At 33.3% G+C, this 22,610-nt stretch overlaps 2 protein-coding genes across 4 annotated transcripts; one reads left to right on the forward strand and one right to left on the reverse strand.

Moving 5' to 3' along the window:
* The first annotated feature begins 589 nt into the window (after window positions 1-589).
* On the forward strand, window positions 590-4,753 carry LOC112043031 (DNA-directed RNA polymerases I, II, and III subunit RPABC4). Its single transcript, XM_024078285.2, has 4 exons — window positions 590-788; window positions 1,000-1,102; window positions 1,718-1,810; window positions 4,627-4,753. The coding sequence occupies exons 2-4, from the start codon at window positions 1,039-1,041 to the stop codon at window positions 4,647-4,649; spliced, it is 180 nt and encodes a 59-aa protein (XP_023934053.1). The 5' UTR covers window positions 590-788; window positions 1,000-1,038; the 3' UTR covers window positions 4,650-4,753.
* On the reverse strand, window positions 4,666-18,414 carry LOC112043028 (uncharacterized). 3 transcript variants are annotated; one of them, XM_024078282.2, is made up of 6 exons: window positions 18,049-18,414; window positions 12,708-16,006; window positions 12,458-12,625; window positions 11,411-11,661; window positions 10,711-10,904; window positions 4,666-10,313 (listed from the first exon to the last, which is right to left on the reverse strand). In XM_024078282.2, exons 2-6 carry the CDS (start codon window positions 15,984-15,986, stop codon window positions 7,813-7,815), a joined length of 6,393 nt encoding a protein of 2,130 aa, XP_023934050.2. In that variant the 5' UTR covers window positions 15,987-16,006; window positions 18,049-18,414; the 3' UTR covers window positions 4,666-7,812. The 3 variants fall into 3 exon arrangements, with proteins under 3 accessions (XP_023934050.2, XP_023934049.2, XP_023934047.2); XM_024078281.2 differs by having other exon boundaries at window positions 10,711-10,913; XM_024078279.2 differs by having other exon boundaries at window positions 10,711-10,916.
* Window positions 18,415-22,610: the final 4,196 nt, after the last annotated feature.

Consider the following 22,610-nt stretch of genomic DNA (forward strand, 5'->3'; position numbering starts at 1 on the left):
AATTTTTCTATGTAACTAGATTTCAAATGAGTAAATTGTTATAATAAAACACATGCTTTTCCGCTGTACTAAAACAAGACAGTAATTTAATAACCATAACCTCTCTTTTTAACTTCGCTCACTGCTAATCAGACCTTATTGATAGACCATAGTATCTCTTTTGCCGTTTATGGGGTTAAGTTTTGTCTGAGGGTAAGATACATACTAGCTATCTGAAATATAGTATTTTGTTTATAAAAAAGTACTTTTCATTTTAGTGATTTTAGTATTATTTTCGGTAATATGCAAAGAAATAAAGTAAAAGATGAAACCATAATATATATTATAAATAAAATACAGTAGAGTAATACTTAGCGAAATAATAGAAAAATTTAATTTTTTTAAAAATATCGAGTTTTAATACCGAACTATCGATATATCGTTCATAAAAATATTAGTAATAAATATCGTTATTTTAAAATAAAAATATCGATATTTCGATATATCGATATTTTATCAACAGCCCTTACATCGTATTAATCTGTGGATTCTGTGGTTTGCGGCTTAGCGCTTGGTTCCTTGTAGTATACCTATTAGTCTGTGGGCGCCTTGCTTGTTTGCACAGACTACAAATGAACTTGTTTGCTTGTTTGTGTTTTCTTAATTCCCAATTCCCATTTTTTGACTTTTCTACTTTCGTCTTTCATGAAAAGTTTCTTTTACCGGTGTAATTCGAAGTGATTTTGAATATTACTTATTTTTTTAATTGTGAGAAATAAGATAACTACCTACAAAACTTAAATTTAAAGGTAATCGATGAATATCTCAACCTAGCTTTCTGTAATTTGTTTTCAAAATAGGTTATGTATTTGAAATAAATTTTAATTATGAAATATGAATTGATTATGCTATTTGGATTTACCCATAGATTTATTGTTACATCTATAGTTTTACCTAATTTCATAACGAAGAAGAAACGCAAAAAATTTGTTTCTCATACACTTATTTTCTTATGTTTAGAGCTCTGCAACAAAGGAACTTTGTTACAGTATTCAAATCATGGCTGATACAAGTAATAAAGAAACGTCCGTGACGAAAGTGCCTATGATATATGTCTGCGGAGGTAAGTAAAAATTTTGCTTATAATATATTCTAACAATAATTAACTTTAATGTTTCCCATGTGAAACAGGTTCGTGGGAAACCCCAAGCGAAATTTTCATTATAAAAACCTTTAGATCCATTTCGTCAAGTTAAGAATAACTTGAAGAATTGGATCTAAAAATAGTTCTACAGTTACAACACAGTTACACAATATGAATGTTTGTTAACTGTCTGTTGCATGCTTGTCTGTATACCTTTCAACACAATATCCAAAGCAAAAGCAAAGTGACTTCTTTAAGTAAACAACCTATAACTGAGCTGCATTTTGATGCAACCTATTCCAAATTTAATTTTTATTATTGATAATATTTGATCCAAACAGCATCAACAAGCAGCAAAAATAGTCAAGTTTAGGCAAGGTAAACGCAAATTACAAATTACATTGATGGGTTGGCTATAGATAATGGTGCCAAAACTGTTTCATCAAAACTACTCTTACAATTATTTCAAATTAAAGTCTTAATTAACATAGGTAGGTTTTAGGGTAGGGGTATGGAAGAAGTAAGTGCACATAAATCAAGGTGAAGCTTGACTGGGTTCATTAGTTATTAATTAAAGTTTAAATCTCTTTTCAGAATGCCACAGAGAAAATGAAATTAAGTCTAGAGATCCAATCAGATGCAGGGAATGTGGTTACCGTATCATGTACAAGAAGAGAACAAAAAGATGTATCCTTTACAAATATCTATATTATTATTATATATCTTGACTTGAACTTTCAACAGCCTGCGTGGTGCAGTGCACCGTGGATTTACAAGGAGTCCTGGGTTCGATCCCCGGCTGGGCTGATTGAAGTTTTCTTAATTGGTCTAAAACTGGGTGGTGGCTTTGGCCGTGACTAGTTTGGATTTCATCTTCCAAACAGGTATGGATTTCATCCTCCTGCTAACAAGTTAGTCAGCTCCCATCTTATATTGCATAAAGAATAAAAAATAAAAAAAGATTGATATATTATAGATTTATATTAATATCATATGCAACTGCAATCTCATCTTACCACCTAATGATTTTTTTGCTTCTCATTTATTTACTTATCCTTCTTTTAATTTTCAACATTTTATTTATTCTCCAGTTAGTCATGGCTTAATTGGTTTCAGTAGGTACTCAGTACTCCACCCTTTGCCTGTAACTTAAGATCAGTATGAAAATAACATTAATGTCATGCTAATTTAAATAGCTTTGTGCATGCCAAGGCTTTTGTCATTTAGCAATGGGATACAAACACATTGCACAGGTGTAACTTAATTATTTGTTCAGATAAACTTATTTACTACCTTTTATTATCTTGCTCTGTTGGTTATTGTTTAAATTTTGTAAGCTAAAAATAAGTGGGAACTGTTTAACTAATAATGATAATTTAGAAGCAAAACAAATATCAAAATGAAGAATAACAATGTCTAAAAACCCTGTGCATATTCCAATTCCAAATTCCATTGCCATGAGGCATGGCATTGCATGGATTACCTATTATAAATGGTGAACAGTTTGTGAATAAAATTTAACGTGGCATACATATTCTATTATTTGCTTGCTGAATGTTTTTATGTTGCTTGAAAGATTTACTTGATGTAATATGGGTTACTTTCACATTTTTAACCAAAATAATTGTACCTCAAATCATAATCGGGTTGAATAAGTTTCTTCTAAAACACTGAGTGTATAATATTTGGTATCTATTTTTAACAAACTTTTAAAAAACGGTTCCTTAGAGTAAATTACTTAGAGCTTTTTGTGGTAGAGCACATCTGGGGAAGTATACTGATTTAATTATTTCTTCCTTCAAGTAGCACTGCTGGTGGCATTTTGTTGGGTGTGTTAATGGTTTTCCACTTACCTTAATCCTATCTACTTGATCAATTTTATTAATTTAAAAAATCTTAAAATGTTTTCCAATATGAGCTGAATTGGAATTGGAAAACATTTAAAGAAAAGCTTGATTTTGTGTATGCCATTTTGTATTATGATTTTGGTGCCTCCTGAAACTGCCACCCAAAGTTATATAGTTCTCTTAGATCTGGCTCTGTTTTGATCCTGAAGTGATAATCTCTTTTTTATTTTATTTAATTTAAGTGCTTTTTAAATTCATCGCAAATATCTATGATGTCCCGCAACGCATAATGCAAATTTCCATTGCGGTGCCGCACCGTGCAAACTTGCGACGCGATGACGTATCACCGTTCAGCCGGTGTCCGCACTTCGTTGCGATTACGATATCAATTATATCATTTCTTTAATTCAGGAACGGCCTGTCGTTTCAGATTAAACCGTAGAAGAATTTTTAAAAACACAGATGTGGAAGGACCTTTGTAAATCTTTATATCCTGATTCAGAAACTAATGACTAAAATAAAGCAAAGTATGAAGTATTTGAAGATCATAAAAACTCAAATCTTTATGATTAATTATAATTTATTTTACGGCTTTATTAACTATAAAACTTACATCTACCTTCCGCTAACTTTATACTAAAACTGCCGTATTTTTGTCATATGTTTTATTTTTTCCTATTTAGAGGAAAACACCCAATTTACCTAAAATTGTTAATTTTTAGTTATTTATTTTGTCTCGGGGTTTTTCGAATAGCTTTGATTCTCTCTCTGATCTTATTGAAATAATTAAAATAAAGCCCACATGTGTATAACACATTTGAAAATCTTAATAAGTAAACACTCGGGTCACCTATTACTATAACATATATCAAGCATGTCATAATAATTGTTAAAAATGTAAAACAATTACTTGATTTTCTTATTTTGTTTCTTATACCAATATTTTTCTTTGTATGTACTTGTATTTCTGCACTGGACTTTTCTCTGCATGCATTTGTATGTGTTTGCAGCTTTTTCTTTGAATTTGATCGACTTTTGCATAATGTCTATTGAATAGTGATGTGCCGGATTGATAAAAATGTATATCCACTGATACGTATATGGATCTAACTTCATATCCATCGGTATCGGTGGAGAGACCTTGAAAGAAAGAAAGACAGGGCATGTTTCGATTCAGAGAAAATTAATAAGCTGAAAGATCTCTTTAAGATCCGCCAAAAAGTAACGGATACGGATCTTTTTCTCCCATGAATATCCTTGAATAAGGATATCCAGTATATCACTACTATTGAAGTAGATATACTAGGCAAGGGCCGGGAAAGTTGTGCATACTTTTTGTTTAAAAGAATGAAATATAGGCAAATAACAAAATAACATTGACCGCAACTAAGCATGACATGCACGCAGAACTTAGTTTCTGAACGCCTTCATGTAATATTTTCACTATTCACCTTTTTTTTATTCAGTAGACCTTTTTCAGCTTGTCAAATATTGTTTTTTTAAATTAGAGACCTAATTATATTTTCACTGTAGCTTTTTAACACATTAACTCATTAACTCATTAACAAAGACTCATGTTAAAAAAATTGTAAGTACAGTTATATTATTTTAAATATGAATATTTTAATGAAACAATTTTCTTAATGAAATTTTCAGTGGTTGTGTTTGACGCGAGATGAGAAGAAAACAAAGATATTTTCAATTTTACATTTACTTTAATCTTATCATTATAAAATATCTATATAATGTATAGTATGTAAACAATAAATGGGCAAATATTTGACATTTGTATTTATTCACCTTACTATTACCATTTCATAAACAAAATACCAGTTGCCTTTTTAAATCTTGTGATATAAAAATACAATATTTTTTATATGTTTTACCTATATCTACCATACCATCTTTGCAACTTCATATAGGCCTATACAAATATTCAAAACAACAAAAAATATATTACAATAAGGTTTAATTAGTACCAACATTTTTATATTTCTAAGTATGTACCTATTGTAGTAGGTATACATATATATTAATGTATATTGAATGATATTTTTCAAGTACATATATTATATTCTACATCAAAATATTTCGACATAAACAGTTATTTAGGCAGTTGACAATACATAACTATTATTATTTCAATTATACCATCAAAAATTAAAATGACTACAAGTTATTAAAACAAAAGACTTTCATGTTAACTATATTATAAAAACATTGAAAAAGAGCTTCACAAAGGCGCCGATAGCTGAACACAGCAATTATTAAGGGTCATCCATATAATATTATAGTTATTATTTAACTATTTTCTGGCTTTCTGAACCAGTGGAGTCTTTACAAATATTCAACCTTGACGTTTCTAAAGTGCTTGTAAACTAAGCCTACTTGAAATAAATGAATGTTGATTTGAAATATTTGGCTGGGATGTAATAGTTAGGTGACCACAACAAAACCGCCTTTGCCTGTGCAAACTAAGGCTCATCGGTAATGGTTGTAATTAACGATTTTTTGGTAAACAGGTTTCGATGTTGTACGGTCTACATCTATATTATTCTAAATTTAAAAACGCATTCTTATTGTGTTGACGTCCGTTAACGTCACACACAATGGCGTTAGTGCTGCCAACTACTACATCCTAAGTTATGAACAAATTGTCTTCTAGGAGGAAAAGATCTATACTCGTAATAAAGTCCAGGTGCTGTGAGGTATTGAGTGTGAGCATGCAGATTACGATTTTGTACGAATCGTTCTGAGTTCAATACTGTAAACAGAAAGCGGTCCTCGAATTATGCAAACTCAATACCTCTGTTCTTGTCAATAGATAAGAAGATATTTTTTATAGTGATTTATGATTGAACTGAATGATTTACGAGTATTAGATGAAATTAAGATTTCACTTAAGTGCAGTAAATAGGTTAAAATATCTGCGACATCAAAAAACATGCCTATATCTACTAGGATATATATAACAATCAATGCCACATTTCGTTCTAATTTTATAACTCAAGAACGGGCTCATCTATCCAAACCAAATGTTTAGGCCTTTTTCGGACTATTTAGTAGATGGTTTATGTAAAGTTTGCACAAAATCAGTTATTTAGGGGTAGGAGTAGGGTAGGGATAGGGAAAAAGTGCACATAAGTCAAAGCCAAGCTTGACCGGGTCCGCTAGTAATTCTATAAAATAGGTATGTTTTTTACAGCTATAGCTAATGAAATTGAGATAAATCAATTAAATATATAAATTATCTGTAAACTTTTGTAAGCAAGTTTACAAACTATGATTGTTATGCATATGCCATAAGTAAATAAATAAATTGCCTCCTAGTATCCACCTACACCCGTTAAAGTTACGAGTAATCGCATACTTTGAATTTGAATATACCTACGTTAAATGGATTTTACTTCTTACTTTGTTATCACAAGATGACTCAAAAAAAGAAATGCCAGCGGCCCAATTCTTTGAAGCAAGCAGCTTAATAAATAATCACATTTTCGACAAGATAATAAAATCATAGTTGGACCATTTGAATTTCCTAATATTAATAACTATAACTTGAAAAAATCGTAGGTTTCTTTAATACATTTTGCGGATTGTAGGTGTAAGACGACAACTACAATCCGGGAAAAGGGTAGACAACCATGAAACATCTATTTATTCTAAATAAATCTTTTAAAGATTTTTGTAAAGTTTTAGTTAAGTAAATGAGTATTAATGTTTTTTGTGACTGAATACTGAGAAATCAAATGGATCATCTAGGCGGCTAGATGGAGGTGTTAGTAATGCACATTTGTATTACAAGATTTTTGGATTACTGACTTATGTTAATTAAATGTATCTATAATCAGTAATACCTTTACCACTTCATAATGCTTATAAAATCCATTAATGTAGCGGTTTAAGTTTACTTGTAAATATTAAAAAGTTTTAAATACTTGCTCATTCTCTTTTCTGGTTGAATCCACCTAACCCTGGCCATTTATTAATTTTTGTTCTTAGACTAACTTTGAAGGAACATAGTGTTAACAAAACATTCCAGTATTGACACAATAACATTAATACAAATTACTCACTATATTTGGGTAATATTTATACACAATAATGTAATGATTTATACACAGTAATTAAGAAAAGAAACACTACAAATATTAAATATTACGTGGGTTTAAAATCACACAAGTCAAATATTTACCCAATTGAAGAGTAAGTAACTAGTATAAAACAAATATCTAGCACAATTACTATTTTTCGATATGGAAGACTCTTCAAAACATCTTTACCTAAATTTCGTTTATGGAAGTTGATATGCCAATTACATTATCATACTATAAAAGGATTTTGGAAGTAGTTGTTCAGTGTAAATACATTATGTTATATATTTTATAAAAATACATACAAAAGAGTAATAACTATACTACACTTTTCAATATGTAATATGTTTCAATGATATTATAAGCATAACCTTAATCATGGACCACATATTACTACGTTTTGAAAACTGAATGTGTCGTAAGTTATCTGTTTCTTGCCTCAAATTCAAGAACATTTAACAAATACCATACATATCTCTTCTTAGAGCTGTATATTATAACAATGATTAAGCCTAATATGGAAGCAAATATAACAACATTAAAATTAATTAAATTTGAGATATTTACAGAATAGTCTCCGGAACTATACATATTTAAAATAAAATACAGTTATGGATAATATAGTTAAAGCGCATCATTTTGTTTTCACACATAACTGAGTTAAACCCCAGCATGGATAATTACACTTTAGATTTAAAATAAAAACAAAATTGCACATAAAATATTCTACTTAATTTTACTTTTGGCACTAATTATCTGTGGCACTATAATTAACTCTTAGTTCAGTATCGTGACCTTTATCGTTTTCAATAGTCTTGAACTCACTATCATTTACACTGTCACACGTTTTTTCTGAAATCACACCAGAATCGTCCTCCTCCGAAGAATCCCTGCTAGTCGCTGGCAGGGTTGGTAATGAACCGCTTGGTTCTCTATATTCCAACTTCGTAGGGTCTTTTTCATGAAGCTTCCTCGCAAGTGATTGCAGACTGGCTAACGAACTAGCGCAATCTGTTGTGTCGATGTCCGTCAAACTGAGACCTGCTCGCTCGATTTCGGTAAAAGTTCCGAACGGTAATTTAAACAAACACTCGAGACGCATCACATGCATTTTGCTTCTAAGATGTTTAGCTAAATGTCCATGTATTCTGAATGCTATGTTACAATCTGAACAGCGAAATGGTCGTGGATTAAACGAAGTCGCTGCTCCAAACGTAGATGTCATTGAAACTTTATTATGATGAGAGGCCGAACGTTCATGTTTCTGAAGATGGCCTCTTGTTCGAAAACTAACAGCGCATATACTGCACCTGAATGGTCTTTCCATGTAGTGTATATTTAGATGCAATCTTAATTGCGATGGTTTTGTAAATGTTTTGTTACAGAAATCACATACCCTTCGCCCGTCTTCCATTAGTTTTCCAGGAGAGTAAGATGATCCTTCAAACTCCTTTCCTTTAGTCACTTTAAATGCTACACCTCCGACCCCAATAACGACTTTAGGCGCTACTGAATCATATTCTGGTGAGGGTAATTTTATTCCGTCACTCTCCGAATTATCCTCTACTCTTGATTTTTCATCCAAAGGAACCTTATTTGAATTTAACTCATCACTTGATACATCTGGATGGTTTTGTAAAGAATCATCAAGGCTTTTGATAGGATTTATTCGAGCGTGTTTTAAATATTCCGAAACCACATATTTTGCGTTTTCAGAATTAGGTTTCTTAGTAGTTTTATTGTTATTATACGTTGAACGCACATTTTTTTGAAGATATCCTTTTGCCCGATAAGTAACATCGCATACACTACATCTAAACGGCTTCTCCATATAATGTATATTAAGATGTAATTTTAATTGCGCAGACTCTTTAAACATTTTGTTACAAAAATCACAATCTTTCCATCCATCTTCATTATCTAAATCTATTCTTTCTGTTAAATCTTTAGATCTCAGTGGTTCATACTCTGACAATTTTATTCCGTCATCGTCCATATTATCATCGATTTTGGTTTTTTCCTCCATGGATATTTTACTCCCGTCACCTTCGTCGCTTGATAGATCTGCATGATTTTGTACAGAATCATCAAGAGAAATGGAATTTATTCGGGAATGTTTTAAATACTCCGACACAACATGCTTAGCGTTTTCTGAATTTGGTGCCATTGAAATTTTAATATTATGGGATGTTGAGCGTTCGTGAACCAATAGATGACCTTTCGTTCGAAAACTCACAGCACAAATAGTACATCTAAATGGCCTCGGTGGCTTAGTAAATGTTTCATTACAAAAGTAACACACTCGCTGGTTTTCATCCATTAGTTTTTCAGTTGAATAAGACGTACTTTCGAAATCTGCTCCTTCAGTTATTGCAATAGTTCCTGCGGAATCGTATTCTGATGGAGGTCGTTTTATTTCATTAACGTCAGCGCTATCATCTGATCTAGCTTTTTCTTCCAGAAAAATATTACTTCCGTTATTATCATCGTTTGGTATATCTGAGTGACGATCTAAAGGGTTGTCCAAAGTTTTCAAAAGTGTAATTTGGGCATGTTTCATATAGTTAGAGTTTTCTAAATGCAGATTTGTAGGTGTTCTTGCTGTAGTTATAGTGTTAATAGTCATCGTTGAATTGAATGGAACATCACCAATAATATTATTCTCTTTAGTAACTCTGTTTGCCGTTGCACTTGCACTGATTTTTACTAAAGAAGTGTTCAAATTTTTTTTCTGGCTTTTTTCAAAATCTTTATTAGGAAACATAGAATTCTCCAAATCAATTTTTCTTGTTTTAGGATTACACGTTTGCTGGCTTTGTTTTATTTTAGAGTCTAATAAAGCCCGCTCAGTTAAATACGTGTGCAGCATTGGTTCACCATTAACCCATTGACTGTGATGTTGGGGTAGTTTAGCTGTATTTGAAGCTAATGATGCCAAAACACTAGACTCTCTTGCAGTTGGTATTTCGGGTACAGTATTTGGTGGTCTTATTTCATTTTTGCTAAGATCCATGGGTTCATTATCAACGTCCATTATTGAATCTGATATAGGTGTCCTTACTGCTTGTAGTTTTTCTGTAGAGTTATCTGCTTCACTATCTAACATAATAGGTGTATAAGGGTAAGTAGAAGGCCTGGCGCTAGTAATTAAGCCAGGAGTCGCCGACGTAGCGGGTCTACATCCGCCCAAAGATAATAAACAGTGTGCAGCTTCGTGTTCTGGTAGTCGCGATTTACAAATCTCTGTATCTGAAAACATAAAGAAATGTATTGATTATTTATTTATTATTTTGATTTGTCAATAAAAAAATCGAATACTATCTGTTACTGATGATCATGTCAACTTTTACTTTCCATAATAGATGCTTTTACAATTGTTATTAATAATTGTAAACGATTCAAAATTATTTTCGACTTTTTATTGCATTTTACTATCGTTAAAAGTGGTCTAGTAATAAAAAACAACAGTTAATGTTTCTTATTAAATTTAACAACTATTTGAATAAAATATTGAAATTAAAAATTCAGATAAACAATATTTTATCGTCAATTTCTCATTAATTATTTTTTGTAGTTTGAGGTGACGATGTAAGTCATATTTTCTTGGCATGCAGTCAACTGTAAGAATACCTAAATAATAACATACCACTAGATTCTGTTTCGCCTTCGTTCCCTTCATCGCCCTCTGAATCAGTGTCGTCATCAGTTTCGCCTGAGCACTGCGCCATCTCGATACCCTCGACGTCGTTGCCATCGTTTGGATTTATTCCTAATTCGGAACATTTTTTGTAGTGCGCCTTACTTTTCATGTGTTTTGTCAAGTTGCCTTTCGTTTTAAAGCTGAAATGTCTGCTGTTGTTAACAATAAGAAATGATTTTTATAAATAAATAAAAAATATACCGGGTTACTGGTAAACCGTTATGATCTCTTTAAGAGACAATTTTCAACATTACCTACATCATCTAAGAAATAAAATTAAAATGTATCTGCTTCTTTTTACTAGGCGCCTCGTTAACTGATTATTATCATCAGATTACGAGTATTTATTAGCCGAGTATTTATTATAAAATCGATGTTTATGATTAAATGCGAAAAACATTTAATATTTAGTCTTTAGATTTAGTATTGTACCTATATTTTTATTGATACCAGCTGAACATTTTTAGTATTTAATTTTAATTAATTAAATTAAATTAAATTAGAGATTCCTTTTGCATTTTATAAGTGTAAGTGAGTTTAACTAAGTAAGTGTGTGTATTTATTTTAATAGATTGCCAGGCTGTTCAGCAAACTCTTAAATAGACCATGACGTTCACCAGTAACCGTGTATAGTAGGTATATTTACCTAAAAACGCAATGAACACAAGTATAAGGTCGGACATCAGTATGGGTACGAATGTGTTTTTTGAGCATGGAAGGTTTTTTACAGCGAATCCCACATTCAGAACAAACGTAACGTCCTCTGCCACGACCACGTACATATGTATACTCTTCATTACTTTCAAAGCCACCAGTTAATTCTTTTTTGGATGTTGCTATATTTTCAGCAATATTTCGCAATTCCTCCGACTTGTTTGAATCCATAAATGGTATACTCTGAAAATGTTAAATAATATTTTATGAAGACTTTCGTCAGTTCAATAATTTTGTTTTTTAATCCACATTACATTTAAAGCAAATTATAGGTACGTTCTAATTGTAATGACGCACATACCTGCTTGCGTAAAAGTTATACTTTTTTTTTAATTATAATTATTGGGTTTATCATTACAAAAAATACACCTTTATTAAAACCATACTCGATGTGTTTACCAACAAATATAAAATGTTAATCAAAATATAGTTAATATATTTTTAATAATTATCTAATTGTTATAAGCTTATTTATTAAATTTGTTTTCATTCATTTAAAAACAAGTGAATTGTAGTTATTATTAGGTGTGAAATGACAAGCGATTTATGAACAAATTTTTTAAAATTCTAAAATTCAAAATTCATTTATTTCAAGTAGGCTCAATTTGTAAGCGCTTTTGAAATGTCAGTTAACTATTTGTTATTATTGTGCCACTTTTTTTCATTTTAATTTATTTCTTGGTAAACAGTGCGCAACAACGTAAACAATATAGAGTATGGCTTTAGTATAAATTGTATGTTTTCGAGTGGTTTCGCGACGTCTTTTACATACAATTTCTAATTTATAACATTTCTAGCTGACCTGGTGAACTTTCCACCATAAAATAAATAGTAATCCATTATTCGAGTAAGTACGTCAATGAAGATCGTCCAAACAAACTCGTTGACAGCTCGTATTAAACTAATACAGTGACAGTTAATATTAACAAAAATAGTAAGAACTAAAAATTGTAAAAGAATATTCCAGTAAACTGTATACCTGTTTGTTGTCCTTCGAATTTTTATTCCATTGCGATGAATGAGTCAATATGAGATCCTGTTTAATCACAGAGACAGCCACGTTCTGCGGTCGATGACGTGAGTCATATAGAGACATAGCAGACGATGCTGACAGTCCCAGCGGGTCTGGCGTCAGCTCTGATAATAACTGTAAATATAGTCACTTGTTTACCACACAATCGACCAGCAAATATTCATATAATTACATTCAAAACGTTGATAGTAATTACCTGCCAATTACTGTACATCGATAGGAAATGTTGATTCGGTACATATGTTGGCTGTGGACGATTAATAGTGCAGTAAAAAACTTTTGTTGAGCATTTTAAACCCAAATATGTGTATGCATTGCCATTGAGATAGAGTTGCCCATAAGCTTTCGCTGGGCGAGGAGTTTCAGGAGATATTAATGGCATAGTATTTGCATTGGGTGTTATCCCATGGTGTTTTTTCGGAGTAAAAGTGCCAGGTTTCAGAGGCAATGTTGATGGTCTCAAAAACTTTGGTTTTCTCTCATCATTCAACGACTTCGCTGCTAAATTTTTTTGAAAGTATGATGTTTCAGACCTCTCATTTTGAAGTGATGTTGCACATGTTTCTGTGGTAGTACAATTTTTCTGCACCTCCGAAGAACTTTGAATCTGATTATTATATATTTCTACTTTGGTGATCAGATTTTCGAAATTAAAATTTTTCATTTCAGTTTCTGATTTACTATCGACATTTTTTGGAATCGGTATATTCGGATCTTTAATCTTTTTCTTAATTAATAGATAATTCGAATTTTCTTTCAATACAGGCATTCTTGGAAAGCCTTCTGCATTTCTTTTCGTAGCACCTTCAAATCGTACCGCTACTTTAACATTATTATTAGCTGGATATGGTGTTGAAACGATTGGCTCGTCCACGTGTTTGATTTTTATAACCGGTACAGTGGATAGGGTTTGTAATTCTGAATTGTAATTATCTTTATTTTGTTTATGTCTTTCAATATCATAATGAGATTGTTTTGTATTAGGACTTTTAGAGTTAAATACTCTGTCATAACTTGTACTTCCTTTTCCAGTTTGCATATTGAGCGATACACTATCTAAAATGTTCTCTGACTTCACGTTTTTAAGACAAACATTTTTGATTTGTGTGCTATTATTCCCAACCAGTAAGCCAGGTGTATTAGGCCCGGGAATTCCTGGGACATGAGGTATCATCTTTCCACCATGAAATATGGTTGTAGCACCGTTAGGTGATGACGATGGACTGAGTGGAGGCAACGTCAAAGGATTATAGGCGGTAATAGCACTAAGTGGTGGAAATTGAAAGTGAGTTATATCATGGATGTTTAGCAAATTTGAGTTCTGTGCGGTCGGTGTTGATACTGAAATCCTGGAGGTTTGTATTTGAGCCGTGCTTATGGTATCTTTTGGTGTTGGAGGATTATGAACAATTGTCCCTCCGGAATGAAGACCTGATCTAACAACAACACTGCTTGCTTCTGAATCGATAGCATATTTTGAAGGTGAAAGATTTTGATGTATTAAAATCGGAGATAATTGAGTTTTACTGGGTTCAATGCGTAACGTCGTAGTACTACCTGAATGATCAACTATTTTTACTTCACCACCAAACATTTGAAGAGAAGTAGAATTATGCCTTACATGGGGTGACATTTCCTCCATTGGTCTCAGCGGTGTATTTATTTCCATACATCTCATTTTAGGTTGAGAATATAAATCTGCAGATCTGGGTGACAAGTTATCAAGAAGTCTTGGACTGTATGTTTCCGATCTACTATCAAGTCGTCTCTTTGGACTAGATTCTTTAGGCCTTATTTTTAATGTTTCAGTCTTTTTATTGAACTCCGATGGTATTCTAGTATCTACAAGTCTCGTATTACCCAGTAATGGTCCTGGAGATGGCAATGGGGCAATAACGTCATTACTGTCTGCCTTTAAAATCACAATATTATCAGGTTTGTGTTTTATTGGTGGTGATTGGGCTGAAATATTAACTCTCGAAACTGGAGTCATCACATTGTCAGGAAATCTAACATTAATAGAATTACTTCTAACAAACACATTTTCGGGTCTCCCACTCTTTAATTCTTTTTGAGCATTATTCACAATAGGTGGATTGTTTGATAAGGCTCCTTTGCAATAGTACAATCTGTGGATTTCTAAATTATCTGCACTTCTATATACTATTTGACATAAAGAACATACGTAGAGAGGTCCCAATCCATCTACTAATTCGCTTGTTACAGGATTAAGTCCATTCGCCTTTGTTTTAAGTAGGAGATCTTTAATTATTGATCCCTCGGGATTTAGAGGATGTTTTTGGTCGTCAACAATCTGAGCAAAACTATCTGAGTGAGACCTCTTCCTCATTAAATTGTCAGTGTCGTAAGAACTTTTAGTTAAATTTAACGGTGTTTGATCTGCAGTGATCTCTATATCGTTTAAAAACTGTTTACTTTCCGCTATTTGTTTAATTTTACCATACTTTTTTTGTAAAGGAGTTTCAATAACATCAACAATGGCCTCATTATCTGATATAATTTTAGAGATATGTGTAAGAAAGTCAGTATTCTGTGAAATAGTCTTTTTTATCTTATCTTTATCATCCATGCCATGATAAAAAGCTGCTCTGAACTTGGGTTTATAAATTGCTTTTGATTTGTTGTTGTCATTCAAGGAAGAAATCGAGTGTAGCAGAATATTGTTACAGTCATTAGTTAATTCTGGTGAAGAAAACTCATTTGGTCTCTTTTCTGAACGAATCATTGAAGTATCCGAACTCTGATCCCTATCTGAACCTGATAAGGACGTTGGTGGTATTGACGTGTCACTTTCGGAATCGCCTGACAAGTCATCATCGTTGATTGCAGTGGCTATATCTGCTCCTTGCAACCGCAAAGCATGCGTTCTTGACCTTCGGTGTTTGTATAAGTTTGATTTTGTCTTAAAAGCAAATCCACAAGGTATACACGGATACGGTCTCTCATTTGTATGAGCCCTGATATGTTTTTGTAGAACAGAAGGCTTGGCACATGATATTTTACAATAGGGGCATATGTATCGCCCTGCTCCTCCACTGTATGTTTCTTTAATAAAATCATTTTCAAGGTTTTCAGTCTTATTTAAAAATTCTTCAGAAAAACTGGTTTTACCAGGTATTTGAACAAAATTATTTACATCATTTAATCTAAAGTTTTCTTCGTTAAAATTAGTTTGTACATTTTTTTCCACATCGAAGCTGCGTTTATCGTATATTATATCTTTAATTTTTTCTATTTCTGGGTGAGCTGCTGAAATACTTCCATTTGTTATGGTAGAACTACTAGTAACTTGTAAAAGGCTGGTTCCTTGGCGTCCACTTTCTTCTCCCTTGATCGAACTGCCCGGAAGCATTGACATAGTAGATGCCATTTTTTTAAATTTCTTATGAAGATAGCTATGGTCATTGTTGTTGGAGAAATTATTATCCAAGCGTTTCTCTTGTGTTAGCGGCATCTTTTACGCGACTGTTATACCTGTAACGAGAAAAAAATCATATACAAAATACACTAAGTTTAAAATCGGCCGTTTTCAATGTAAAGTGTAATTTGCAATCACACATAATATGTATAACTACAGTTCGTGCTATGTAGCACGGTGCTGGTGACAGTTTATTTCACTCTTGAAAGTTTGCCGCGTTTCACGATAATACTCATAGTGCGTATTATGAACGTCATACAGGAAACTGTCACTCGCACTATGCTACAGCGCACAAACTGTAAAGTCTCGTAACTAGCCCTGAACAACGGTTGTAAATAAAGGAAATTATAAAGTTACACATACTAAGAGAATGCAATCACTACGTACTCGTACATATAAGTATCAAAGACCGTATATAATTAAAAGCAACATGGTGCGGCGATTCTTTGACGCAAGGCGCATGTGCTACTCTCAATTATGTCTAAGCTATGTGTCTAATAGTACGTAGTGACATCATCATGACGTAAGCGCGAACGTGCTCTCTGTAAACGAGGATATCCCAATGATTATTATTTTTCTTTTCATAAACAATTTCAATACAAATATTTAAAGAATATCATCATGATGGATAAGATTAATAAGAACTCCGAAAGAGAAATTATTTTTAATATTAGTTTATCAATATCGCTTAATTTACCTTAACGAGGAGAATGTTAAAATAATGAAGCTCAGAAGGCGTTGCATTTAAACGTAAAAATATACATAACACTTATGTATACATAATACGTCAAAACTTCAAATGAGCAAGATGTAAGAATGTTTGATTGCATGTGTGGGTGCTTATCTAGATACAATCCAAACGCGTGTAGTGGTACGAATGACGACCTCGGTTTGCGCTCACTCGAGGCATTTTGTAGAGGGCTGCGTTGCTACGTTCTAAGAAGGCGTTACAATTTCTGAGAACCGGAGACAAGCAAGCCGCTCCGCTCGTTTATAACGAACAAGCAAATAAGCGCAGTACGCATTACGCACACAAGTGTAGTGAATTGTTCAGATACACTTGAGTCATCTAGTGTGCTGCCTTTTTTAAGAGACCGTATGATAATCAAGTAAACATACGAATATACTTTTATTATATCGTTAAGTTTATAAGAATAGCCTCATTATAATTAAAAGATGATAAATTAAATCTCTGCATATGGAAGTTTTATAATAATTATCCATTCCCGGAAAGACCTGTTTTAATATAGTTTGTTATTATAGAAAACTAAAGATGTAGAGACAAAGGAATCCCGATGGTCGGCCGCCGCCCGCCGGCCTGGCGCCAAGCCAGGCGGCCCTGGCGACGCCTGTGTCTGCCGCCAGCCTGTTTTACCCCTACTTATCTCAATACACCGTGTTAGAAGTCTATAGACAATAAAGATCAAAAATTTTACCTGAGACTTGATGGCCAAGCTTGTCATGCTAATTGAATAGACTAACCCTTTTACTAAAAAATTACACCATGGAATCTGTGCGATATTTTTGATCAGCGTTGATTATTTAGCTTATCGGTTAATCATTATTTTACGCCATATATGATTACCTAAAGCGTCAATTTTTTCCAGTATCTATGATGTAGGTAGATAGTAGGTATCTAGGTATGTGTGCAATTAGGTTTAAGATCAGTGTTTCATATTTAATTGAAAAACTTAATAGGTAGAATGGGCACGAAAAAATTTGCGCAATCACTGAACATACCCAGGTTTATATATGTATGTATAGTTACATAAATATTGTGATTTGTTGGTCAAATATTCCACATACAAAACCTAACTGATGAAATTAAATTACAATGAATCAAATGCAATTTTGATACCTATTTACATTACTGAAAAGGTATTCGTGTAAATCATGCTACTATGTATTTGCAATAAAAAGTATTTATATGCATTTTAAAGTATTCTATGTGCAAAAGGAAATACAAAATACGAGGTATCAATATTATGAATGAGTTCGAAGAATTCAAACATTCGGCTTCCCCGAAAATTGCATGTAGTTATCATAATTATTAATACGTCGGTAGGTGTACTTGTGTTACTAAATAAGGATAGCTTACCGGCCGCGGGACAATGAATCAATCCACCATTATATTAGGAGTATTCTCGATATCATTTGTTTACTCCTCCTGAACATATGTCAACAAGTCCGATAGGCTGCATTTCACCCGCGCGCAAGTGAATCATCGTTAATAATTGCGCACCGATCCACGCCACGACACACACACACACGCATACACCTCCGCTAACGTCACACTAACACTAAAAAAAATACCACTCTCTTTTTCGCTTATGATAATTATTCACACGTAAGTAATTTTCTATTTTATCTATGAACCGTGAATGTATTTCGGCTGAACGTTCATTCCAAAAAGGAGCGACGCACGTTACCGCGCCGCGGCTGTCTGTTCAACTGTTTTTAGTTTAGCGTTGAGTAGGACATACAAGAGGCAGGACATTTGTCCCGTACATGACGTCACAATGTAAGAGCGGCTCAACATTTAAAAATGTACTACTTCACATTTTCTGTCGCGGTAGTTGCTTTACTCGTACGCGAGAGAAAGCGAGACACTAGTACAAAAGTCGAATGGGACGTCATTCTGTGGTCCTGTCATATAATTTTGTACTATATCCCTTAACGCGACGGAAATAGTATACGATGCGTTTAGAAATATTATTTTTTGAATTTGGATTTATTCAATTGACATTTTATAAAAATTACTTAATAATTTAAAAACTGAAATATAATAACCAAGGTGAATCGATCTATTTTATATAGGTTAAAAATAAGTTTGGCATTTAATATCAGTATGTAAGACAAACTATTACTAACATAGAATACTTGTACCGAATCGTAAATCTATGATTACTAAGCTATATTATTGTACTAGTACAAACATGACATTTGTACACGTTGCTTCAAACAAAGTTCAAATATGACATTTGTATTCGTTACTTCAAAATTCAAATGTAGTGCCAAGCTTCAGTACGCCTCGCCTCATTTGAAGTGGGACATTGTACTGCCTCGGTACAAAAAAGAGGCAACACTTACAAACTCTTTTTCAAGTCGTGTCCTACCCAACACTATTTTAGTTGTACTTTGTCGTATCGTTCCGTTCCGTTCGGCTGTAGCGCCCTGCCCCGCGCCGCCCGCGACCTCTCCGCGTGGCTCTCGCATTGTGCGAGTGTGCGCTCCTGTGAAGAAGTGATTCATGGCGCGTTCTATCTATCTCCTTCCTTCACCGCAACCGGATCGGTCGCCCGTCGTAATCTATTTATACGTATCTATGCACGGACTTTAACACTGCGATTACAGTGCCATCTTTACGTATTTATGATATAAATATGCAAAATATGTGCTTAGTCAACGCGAATATTCAAGTACAATACAAAATGATCTTCTACCTATTGTATGACTTTTAATTATAAAAAACGATGAAGGAAAGACTTTAGTTTTAGAGATATGTATAAGTAAAATTTAATCCGTTTTTATTGATGCTGCACGTATAATTACCTCAGCGGTTGGTACCATGGGCCGAGTAATTATTATTGACTATCGGTAGCTCCAATCGTATAATTTTCACGCAGCAGTGATTTCGTAACGGTTGCGCTCGACTAGAACGGGTATTGCCTTTACATGCCACTATTCATTTATAATTTGAAATTCTCTATACAAATCCAGCTCAGGTATCTATCTATCTATCATTATCTTTACAAATTAGTTTCATTTGTTCCACAATTATAGTGCTACTACAGTACGCTAGCTATCTAACGGTGGAATTCATAGTCGTAGTAGGGGGCCCCTAAGGGGATTATTCAGCCGCTATGTGTCGAATTCAACCCCTACGCGTTTCATAGACAAAAGAAACCCCTCATTTGACAGGAGCTGGCGGCTGACTGCTGAATTACCGATATTTGTCAGCCAAACCATCCCCTGGCATTTTTTTTGTTGTTATTCGTGATTTATTTATTAGAAAGTGGACGTTCGGATCGTTATAAGTGAAGTTATAAACAGCGAGTTATATCAGTGCCCAAGATATATATTCGCAATTGCGGAAACCCAGTATAATACTATGGCGATATGGAATGTACGAAAGATTCTCATATTAGGCATAATATGCCTCTGTTTGATGAAGAATGAACACAGAAGACCAAGAGAGGAATACCAATACCGCTAGTATTATACATTCTAGCAGCACTTCGATTCTATGAAACGGGATGTTATCAGGTACGTACCTTTGTTCATTATCAATAATTTTTTGTTCATGAAGACGCCGCGCGGTTTCACCCTGTGTGGTTCCCATTTCCGTAAGAATATGGGGATAAAATATAGCCTATAGAGCTCGGGGACAGTGTAGCTTCCCAACAGTGAAAGAATTTTTTTAATTGGTTCAGTAGTTCCAGAGCCTATTCAAAACATACAATCTTTCCTGTTTCTATTATTAGTAAAGATAAATTAGGAGTAGATATAAAACCAATTAGCCCAGTGGGTATGACCTCTGCCTTTGATTATGATGGTGTAGGTTCCCAACAGTGATAGAATCTTTCAAATCAGTTCAGTAGTTACAGATCCTATTCAAAACAAACAAACAAATTTTTCCTGTTTATAATATTAGTATAGATAAATTAGGAGTGGGTCAAAATCCATATAGCCCAGTAGATATGACCTCTGCCTTCTATTCGGAGGGTGTAGGTTCAAATGCTATCTGAAACATGCACCTCCAAATCATTTCAGTTATGTGCATTTTATGAATTTAAATGTATATTACATGTCTCATACGGTGAAGGAAAAACATTGTCTCTACACTTGTGAAGTCTGCCAATTCACATTGGGCCAGCGTGGTGGACCTTATCCCTCTCATTCTGAGAGGAGACTCATGCTTAACATACTCATGATGAAGAATTTAATTAGTTTGTTTGTTTGTAATCTAACCTATACATATAAATGTTAGGTATACCTATCTAGTTTTGATTTAGGAAATATATAACCTACATAAATGTAACTAACATAATGTTTATTTTCAGACTGTAGGTGCAGTCCATCATTCAGCATTCTATGAAATAACAGAAATGCCAAAAGTCAAGCTGTATTGATGTCACACATAGGTATACATATAAACAACCCCGGAGGACCCTATACACAGATTTAAAGAAACCGGCTATCATGGCAGGGAATAGCAGTGATGAGCTCTGAGAATACTGTTTTACCAAGAATACTGAGAATACTTTGGTCCTTGAAAATCTGAGTTTTCAGATCACAGTAATTGGAAGACCCTCATACCTTGAAAAGTCAGCAGCATTTAATATGGAAGTAGTAGGAGTGAGTGCAGTGTATTGAAAGGTGGTGGTGTATTGAAAGGTGCAATTAAAAGTAGTCACTCACTCTGAAGTCCATAACAATAGAAAATATATACAAATCTTAATTGAATGAATGATGGAAAATAAAAATTTATTGATTCACATCTTTAATAAAGATAATTATTAAATGTTTACTTCTGCATTTTTCATTTAAGTCTGGCCCTATAAAAGTATACAATAATAACAATAAGTTATTATGTAAATTATGTATTTATTGTTGTTATTAATTAAACTTTGTATCAAAAGGATATAGGTTTGATTTTAGAATTGCAATAAGTGTGTGTGGTTCATTATTATAAGCCCATTACCAGGCCAAGCTAACCTACTAAATACATATATAATATTATGTGATCTAAAGCTTTGTGAAACACAATTTTACCACTATTCCTAAAGATAAGCTACACTTATATTTATTTACTGCACTTACTATAAATTGTAAAAAATACAGCATAATAGTACCTACTTGTAATTATTTCAGGTAATTATAGGTGGTTTTGAGTAAAATAAACAAATTTCCTCTGACAATATTTTTTTTATTTCAAGTAGGATTCCACATTACAAAAGTATGAAATATCAAACTACTTATAAAGTAAATAGTATGCTTCGGATTTCTCTGCGTGATCGAATCACAAATGAGGAGATCCGCAGACAAACCAAAGTCACTGATATAGGTAGCACAGCGAGTCGTGAAGCTGAAGTGGCAATGGGCAGGCCACATAGTTCGAAGAGCCGATGAAATCGCAGTGTTGGTCGAACCCCCACTAGGTGGACCGAGGGCATCAAGCGGGTTGCAGGGAGCCGCTGGACGCTGGCGGCTCGAGACCGTTGTGTTTGAAAGTCCATGCAAGACGGCTATGTCCAGCAGTGGACGACCATCGGCTGATAATTTTGATTATGATCATGTTCGTCCACATATCTTCAATATTTTTCTAACAACTCCTTCTTGTGAGAAAGAAACTTTTTGATAAAATTGATCTATTGTACTCTTGAACGAATTAAATTTTACTATGATAAATAAAAACAAAAAGTAAATGAAAATATTAGAAAATAGAAACTCAATTATTTTGTAAAATGTCAAAGAATTAACAAAATACGTCTCTCTGTGGTTCTGTCACAGAATTTTCAAAGATCTAATGTAAAATCATAGACAACATTTGCTTGAAACTCCAGTCACCTAGGGGCTCTCTAGTAGTTTGTTTATGAAATGCAATGAAGGATGATTCAATAGTCAGCCCCTGGGTGAATACTGAATATTGGTTTGTGG

The sequence above is a fragment of the Bicyclus anynana genome, chromosome 1, assembly GCF_947172395.1.
Source record: "Bicyclus anynana chromosome 1, ilBicAnyn1.1, whole genome shotgun sequence".
NCBI lineage: Eukaryota > Metazoa > Arthropoda > Insecta > Lepidoptera > Nymphalidae > Bicyclus > Bicyclus anynana.